Source organism: Lathyrus oleraceus, chromosome 2 (genome assembly GCF_024323335.1).
Source record: "Lathyrus oleraceus cultivar Zhongwan6 chromosome 2, CAAS_Psat_ZW6_1.0, whole genome shotgun sequence".
Lineage (NCBI taxonomy): Eukaryota > Viridiplantae > Streptophyta > Magnoliopsida > Fabales > Fabaceae > Lathyrus > Lathyrus oleraceus.
In genome coordinates, this window is record NC_066580.1 from 490,884,291 (window position 1) to 490,892,741 (window position 8,451).

Here is an 8,451-nt window from a genome sequence, read left to right on the forward strand (position 1 = left end):
GACAAAAGAATTATCATATCTTCTACGTCTTTTCTTGAAATCATTTTACCTAAGAACACTATATCATTCCGAAATTTCCATATTATCTAGACCACGGTATGTCAAATCATAAGACACCCACCCTAAGCTTATACAGACCACCAATAGGGAAGACCATTTGAAAAGGAGTCATGGAATCCCTTGGTACGACTACAGACCAACCCAACCAACAAAAAATCATATACCATACAAAAACCTCTACATCACAAGTCATAAACAGGTGAGAGGATAACTCTAGAAACCTTGAACAAAAAAGACATGAGGCACCCTCTGAACCAATGACGATCCCCATATTGAGTAACTTTTCTCAGGTGGGAATCCTATCCTACAGGAATTGCCATGAGAAAATAACTACTTTAAAGGGGACCTAACTACTCCAGATACTAGGGAGGACCGATTCCACCAATGAGATCTAACGATCGTGAGGAAACTCACTAGAGAGAAGAGAAGAGTATGTGGAATCCACGGGATAAGAACCATCTTTAGAGTGACACCACCATAACTTATCAAGCTGGGAAGATGGGATAAAGTCATTAACTACGTAGAGGAGATCAGCAATCAAAACTTACTCATACTAAAAAATGTGAGATATTCTCCACCTAAGATCCCAAATCCAAGTTCGCCCTTCCCTCTTACCAATCCGACCCAATAGAAAAATCCTTCTATTTAAAGATAGAAAAAAAATTGAGGGAACCTAGTTATAAGAGGAATATCCCCAACCCACGGGTCTTTCCATAACTTAGTTCGAAGACCAGACCCAACTTTTTAACCATGTCGTCTTGAAACCAGTCTAAAGGGTTCTCCCTTTTGGCACCAAGGAGGGACACTCCTCTCCACCTAGGAGACACAGGGCGAAGGTAAACAATTCTACCTCCTAAAATAGAAGAAGTTGAAATAACACGATATCTAGCATAAACAATATCTCTCCAGACCCCTGACTCTAATGAGAGGAACTGCCACATCCACATATCCAACAGAGTCAGGTTAACCAACCGAAGGCTGCAGACACCAAGGATCCCAAATTTCTTGGGCTTACAAACAACATTCCACCTAACCTAAATGATCTTAGACCCCCCTTCTAACACCACCCCGCATAAACCTCCTTTGAGTTTTCACAAACTTCTTCCAAACCTTAACAAGCATCTTTAAAAAAGACAAAAAGAAGATATGAACTTCACTAAGAATAGAGTTAAGAAGAACCGCATGTCCACATAAGGACACATACATATGCCTCTACGAGTGAATCCACCTAGAGATGAGGCTGACTAAGGGTCCCCACGTAAAAGACAGATGGAGATTCACCCCCATCGGGAGAGAAAGATACTTAAAATGGAGAGACCTCCGCTGTCACTGAAGGAAATCACAATCTAGGCCAAGGAGAGCATGATCAGAATTCACCCCAATGAGACTACTCTTGGAAAAATTCACCTGAAGTCTTAAGGCTAGCTCAAACACACAGAAGAAAGCATTTATGAACCAAAGGTTCTTGTAGAAGGCGACTGTCAGAATAATCGTATTATTTACATACTGAGTATAAAAGACCACCAAATCTGGGGAGCCCACTTGGAGACTAGTGAAAATATAATCTTCCACAGCCTTAAAGAACAACCCATTAAGAACTTCAACTACCAAGAGTAAAAGGAAATGAGCCAGAGAATCACCTTGCTTCAACCCCCTTTGGATGCTAATTTCTTGGATTGGACAACCATTAACCAAGACCACAAGATTACTAGAGAAAACACAAACACAAATCAAACCTCCCCACTTATCATTATAATCAAATCGAGAGAGCATATAATCTAGAAAGGACCAACTAACTAAGTCATATGCTTTCTAAAAATCCACTTTAAAATGAAACAAGACTTATTACTATTCTTAACTAGGTCCACAAACTCATATACGGCAACAACCCCATCAACTAGCAGTCTACCCTTAAGGAAGGCATATTCGTTAAAAGAGATAAGTTTATCTATTACACTAGAAAGTCTTTCCACCAAAACTTTAGATACGAGCTTATAAAGCGACCCCACCAAAGAAATAGGTCAAAAGTTTCCTATCTGAGGGAGAATCGGCCTTAGGGATCAAGGTCATAAAGAAAAAAGAAAAATCATGAGAAAGAGAAGCAAACTGATGGGATTGCTCAAACATAATCTTAATCTCATTTCTAAGAAGGGTCTAGAACCTCTTAAAAAAGAAGAAATTGAATCCATTGGGGCTAGAACTTTGATTCCCATCACCCAAAGCAACAACCTGATCAATCTCAAAAAAGAGAAAACGGGCAGTAAGACTAACACGGTCCTTTTTCGAGATAGATGGAAAAAACATCATTCAACTTAGGTCGCCGATCAAGAAGAGGTTCTCTTAAATGATTAGAAAAGTAATTAACCACCTCATAACAAATCTCAGACACCCTTTCCACCCAAGCATCACGAACCTTAAGAGCTAAAATTATATTCTTTCTGGACCTATTCTTAATACAAGCATGAAAAAAACTAGTGTTAGCATCACCCTCCTTAAGCCACTTGATTCTCTAGATCTCTGAAAGGGTTTGGCATCTCTAATCCTAATCATGGACCAAAGATCCAAAATAACCTTATTCCTATAATCAATCTCCTCTACCAAAATCCCTCCTTGCTCAACTCTCACATTCAAAGAGCTCCCCCTCCTCCCTTAAGCAAGCAATCTGGAAATCAAGGATATTTAAAACTTGATGATTCCAAGATTTTAAGGCAGCGTTAAGATCTTTAACCTTCTTTTTATATAAGAATCATCAAGCACAAAAAGGGTATAAAGAGGGGAAATTGGTCATACAAAAATCAACGACCACTACGGTCTGGTCACAGCCCTGTTACATGCTTAAGGAAACGCTAATTGAATAAAATTAACTCAAATGGATGGTTCTCATCATCATTTGGAGGCCTATAAAAGGCATATGGTTTGGAGAGAATAACACACACTATCATAGAATTCAGTCATATACTTTTTTGTATATTATATCTTCTTGTACATTTGCTTTCGTTTTTCTTCTTGTTGATGTATTGGATCAAAGACTCCATTAGAGTGTTGTTTTATTTAAGTCGTTTTCTGCTTATTCTAGGTTTTATTTTATTGTTTTGTATGCTTGCGTTTACACGGTTAACAATCATCATTTCTCTGTTTTAACCAAGAGCGCAATTTTTGTGTCCTTTTTGCTTACACACCTACCTTTCCATTTTTATATCGTAATCTTCAATTTTACAATAAATAATTCTAAAGTTATATGCAGTAAAAAAATGTACAATAAATTATATATTTACAAGACACGTTTTCTAAAACCATTGTAAAATAAGTATGAAGTTTGTAAAAGTTGTACTTAAGCTTGTGGCACTCTTTTTTCTTAAGTGCACTTGAACTCTATCATACACGTTTTAAAAAAAAATGAAGTTTACAATTTACACATTACCAGCGAGAAACCCTTCCACCAAGATGTTTTAGCTAGGTATGTTTCTATTCTTTGGACTTGCACAGTTAATTTACTTGTGATTCATTCCTTTTCTATGTACCTGTAAGCAAAATCCCCCAACAAATTAAAAAATTGCAATAAAAATATAATACAACATACTTTATACTAACTCGGACTATAGTTTAAAGGCAACATCATATATATAATGGTAAGGACTAAGGAGTGGTCTGTTAACATGATATAGGACTAAAGGTTTGTGTTATTTCCACTTGAAGGCTGTGAGCTAGTTTTTGGATAGTCTGGTATAAGATATAACAAATGAATATGGAGATGCAGGAAGAAAAATGTAATTAATAATTAACATTTCTCTAAAAAAATGCGACAATTATTGGGGGTCAAACCATGGCAGATACTGAGAAAACTTACCATAATTTTGGTGCACTTTTGTGAAATTGTAAATGGCTTTAATTAAGGAACCGTGTCTCATGAAGTTCAGTGATCCCATATGCCTGCAAGAAACATTAGTCAGAACCTATTCAACTAAAAAAACTAAAAACAAAGCTATGTACAAAATGCAACTTCACACACTATATCACATGCAACCTATGTAATGCATGGAGGTTCATTTTTAAGGTTTGCAGTGCTGCTGTGGAGTAGTAACTTTGCTACAGGTTTACACTTTACTACGCAAGAAAAAAAAATATAACAAAAAGGGAGAGAAACTAAATCGATCCATTTATATCCACCGATCATTCAATGATTACAAGCTTTTCATTTGCATGGACTTCTAACATAGAACAAAACACTCATGTATTAGTTGATGCTTCTTTTAGCTTCTATGCACAACCATTATTGCACTTTATTGAGAACAAACAAGCTAACTTTTTACTCTCCCAATGGCAATAACGATGACGGCAATAACAATAAAAAATAATAATGTCGTAGAAACAACTTACACTATCTCTGTATACCGAATTCTCCATGCAGGAAAACCAAGATGGCTCCTGACAGGTCCATAAACCAGTAAGAGGTCAGGTTCAGGGCCTTTGCAACCTGACAGAAAAACAAGATCTTCATTAGCCCGATAATGTTATACTGCAAAAGGAAATAAACATTCTAAAGTTCAAAATTAGCAGGTTGAGGAAGCAAACATACCAACAATATGCAGCGCCTGATTCAGGTGAGACTCTAACAGTATCTGGCAATCCAGTTCTCCACCTATGTTTTGTCGTTTCGAATTCTCAACAAAAATCAAGTTAGCTGCTTTGGCCACTGCTTCCTTCCCATCAACATAAGAAACAAATTCTAGGGTCATGTGATCTGATACATGGTGTGTCACAGCTTCATTAACTTCCTGCACCGAATTTAAGCTAGATCAGATCAAATGAATGAAAAAATAGTTGAAGTTGCAATTGAATGAGTCATTAAATATGTATTTTATATTAATGAATCGCATGGTTGCATAGAGAAAAGAAACAAAGCAAAAGGGAATATAGCCTATAGGCTATATTAGTTTTGGCGATGGAAAAGTTACAGTAAATATTGAACATGTGTTTACATCAAAGCCTAGTTTCTAGATTCTGAATTCTAACGGTTAAATGGCCCTCTGCCGCATGTTGGGGATGAACTAACACTATCCTAAACAGGTGCTTAGAGGATGAAGAAGATGAGGTCTCTCTTTCTTTCTCTCTTAGTAATTAGTATGTGTGCAGATTAATTTCTTATGATTAGGCAATGAAAAAGAAGAAGAAATGGGGCTGCTGTACTACAGACAGAGTATGCTCTCTCCCTTTTCACCTCACCTTAGAGAGAACTTTTCTTGTGGATTCAAAGGTACTTTTTCATGCCTATTATCTGTCGGTCCTATTTTTAACCTTCCACCCAATACGCCTAAAACTAAAAATAATTTTCTAGCCACATTTTCTTTCTTTGCTTTTCCCTCCTCTCATTTCTGATATCTTACCCATGCCTAACAGAAACATGTATTTCATCTCCGCATCAATAATTTCTTAGATCTCATATCCAGAAATATTATAGGCCGGTTCCATTAGTTACTAACCTTTCAAGACAAAATGGCAACTGAAAATGGTACAAAGTGTATTCAACAAATTTCAGTTGTGAAACCAATTAACTTGATATGACATGTCATTTCCTGTTCTATAAAAAAAGGATTGTTTAGATACATCATACATGTGCAGGAAAAAAGAATCGGTCAAAATGAAATGAGGCGAAGGTTGGATTTACCCAAACTATGTGATCAATATGGAAAACATATGAGATGCACTAACTACTCAAAAGAACCTTAATAATAATATCATAAACTAGGACAGAAATTTGTCAATATATATTAAGAAAGAAGCAATCTGCTGGGAGCAAAAAAAAACAATATGTTACCTCTATGGATTTTGCATTCTTCATTTCTTGAAATATGGCCGCCTTTGACTTTTTCAACACTCCTAGAATGTAGAGGTCAAAGAAAACATTATCATACACCCCAAGTTAAAGAAAGTTTACTATCACTGATTATTCAAACCTTTCATACCATTCATGTCATAGAGGCATACATTTTTAACACCAACTGAGTCCAGCCACTGCAAAAGTTTAACAACCTTTGAAGTTTGATAAGCATCTTCACTCTCTATGACAACGGCAAGGTACCGAAGCGTTCCTATACGAAGAGACTTGTATTTTTTCAATACTCCATAAGAGATGAAATAGCTTTCAAACAAATTTCCCACGGCTGATAAGTAATACCATGTGCTGACAATGATTTGCAGAAAGTACCATAGTAATTGAAGCCCAAGATTTACAATCTGTACAAAAGCATGTTTGGATAAACTTTTGAAGAAGCACTTAAGTAAGACAAATGAAATATTAAAAAATTCTTCCAATAACTATAGAGTTTTATGAACAAGAGCTTCTGTTATAAGTTGAAACTAGCTCTTGCATTTCAATTTTTCAGAAGCTCTATCATTTCACTTCTCTATGAACATATCTATAAGCTTATTAGAACTTTTTGGTTATAATAAAACGCATAAATTTAATTTAAATTTAATCTAAATTTAAATTAAAGAAGCTCCTATGACCTAGAAACTAATCCAAACTGGGCCAAGTCCTTAAAACCCACATTGAATGAAAATGAACAATAAAAAATTTAGGTTAAATGGGGAATTATGTTGTGTTGCATAATGCCATATCGTCCTAAACATTCATGTTAATGTCAATGGCGAAATATAAAGCAACAACATTATACATTGAAATTGAGAAATCGATAAATTAAAATAAAGCTACATTGAAATAAATGTTGAGCGTGAGAATTAGTTGCAGCACGTTGTTATGATACCAATTGAGAAGAAAAGAAATAATGCTTAACAAAGCAAATTATACATATGAGGCAACCCAAGTCATCAATTGGAAATAACCAAACTAGTTATTCTTAATGGAAGGAATGGGAAGGAGCACAACAGTATATAACAGAATGTGGGTAGATTGAAGGGGGTGAAAATGTGTAATGTCTATTGTTATTATCCCTTTCTCTCTTGGAATCTTCCTATTATTATTTACTCTCTGCAAACTCGGTTGCATACTCTTCATATTGTAAGCTGATCTAAAAGAATTGCTAAAAATAAATATAATACAATCTGTGACTCCATCGATTTGAATTCGTTAGAAACATCACAGGATTTCGAATTTCTTGCAAGAAAACTTGGAAACCTAATTGGTGAATTAAGGATAATACAAATTGAAGACTTACGGTAAGAATAATATGATACAAGTTGTGAGCTACATGTATGAAATCCATTATCCTACAAGTATGAAAAACATCAAATTCATCAATTTGTGTCTTACTTGAGGAAAATAAGCATAATGAAATATGATTATTGACAATATAAACTGTTGAGAGAGAAATGGAAATCGGAAAAGTACAATTAGGGAAAGGGAAGAAGATGAAAGCTAATGAGAGAACAAACTGAAGCAAAGAATGAGCGAGGAGAGTGTGAGAGAGAACGAGGACTCACTGTGACGGTGACGGTGACGGAGTGGGGACTGGTGAGGGAAGACACTGCGCGGGACGAACAAGAGGTTTTAGGAAGATTGGAAAATGGGAAATGCTCTTTCCACCTCCCGTCCTCTCCACCACCGTAAAATTTCACAAATGCCCCTAGTGTTCGAAATATATCTTATTTTTAACCTTCTTTTGGAAGAAATTATGTCTCTATTAGAATTTTTCTTTTTAAATAATCAGTTTTTTTCAAATTAAATCATAAAATAATTAATTATTCAAAAAAATATCAAAATAATCATTTTTTTCTATTTATGTGTCAGTTCAACTGACGCATCTAACTAAATATCAAAGGAGGCACCCAGAGCTTTGACGCATGCATGCAAAACCAATGCATGTAGGCGTCACATGCATGTGTGCATGTGTGTGCGTCACATGCATTGGCGCATGCATGTATTATGTGTGTGTGGAGCCTAGTGCATTGGCGCATGCATGTTTTGGTTCTTCTATAAATACCACCATGCGCATCTCCCATATTTTTCCACACAACTTCTTACATTCCTTCCATTTTCCTTCAATTTCTTCAATCTCCTTCAGTTTTGTTTTCTTTAATCATGTACGAATACATTCATAAGAGAAATGATGATTTAATCTTTTCAGCAGTCGCACCTCCTATCAAGATTCGACTTTGGAATATATATTTGTTTGAACGTCTTAATCGGACGTTGAACCGTTGGTTAGATGGAGAAATTGTAGATGGTGAAAGTATTAGAAGAATTTAATGGCTTGAGTCCGCGTTCAACCAAAATGGAGAAGTGCGTGAATTGGTGGATATTAAGACTGACAGAGACGTTCACAGGATGATGTATAATATGTTTACAACTGTTTTGATGGTTGTAATTGTTTAGTTATAGTAATGGTATTTTATTTGTTGTAGTTTGTTGTGTTGTTGTTTATGTGTTGCTTG

General features: G+C 35.7%; 1 protein-coding gene across 3 annotated transcripts; it reads right to left on the minus strand.

The window, feature by feature from the left end:
* Positions 1-3,312: 3,312 nt before the first annotated feature.
* On the minus strand, positions 3,313-7,659 carry LOC127120908 (uncharacterized). Of its 3 annotated transcripts, none has more exons than XM_051051503.1 (8): positions 7,501-7,659; positions 7,236-7,287; positions 6,024-6,294; positions 5,876-5,937; positions 4,637-4,835; positions 4,438-4,534; positions 3,908-3,990; positions 3,313-3,581 (listed from the first exon to the last, which is right to left on the minus strand). In XM_051051503.1, exons 2-8 carry the CDS (start codon positions 7,281-7,283, stop codon positions 3,574-3,576), a joined length of 768 nt encoding a protein of 255 aa, XP_050907460.1. In that variant the 5' UTR covers positions 7,284-7,287; positions 7,501-7,659; the 3' UTR covers positions 3,313-3,573. The 3 variants fall into 3 exon arrangements, with proteins under 3 accessions (XP_050907460.1, XP_050907462.1, XP_050907461.1); XM_051051505.1 differs by having other exon boundaries at positions 7,507-7,637; XM_051051504.1 differs by having other exon boundaries at positions 7,409-7,633.
* Between the last annotated feature and the right edge of the window lie 792 nt (positions 7,660-8,451).

What these genes read in the sequence shown, in the direction of transcription:
- LOC127120908 (XM_051051503.1), bottom strand. Translation starts at nt 7,283, where the DNA reads ATGGATTTCATACATGTAGCTCACAACTTGTATCATATTATTCTTACC. An exon ending in TGTATCATATTATTCTTACC is followed by an intron (nt 6,295 to 7,235) that starts GTAAGTCTTCAA and finishes GCTTTTGTACAG; the next exon opens with ATTGTAAATCTTGGGCTTCA. An exon ending in ATTCGGTATACAGAGATAGT is followed by an intron (nt 3,991 to 4,437) that starts GTAAGTTGTTTC and finishes TGTTTCTTGCAG; the next exon opens with GCATATGGGATCACTGAACT.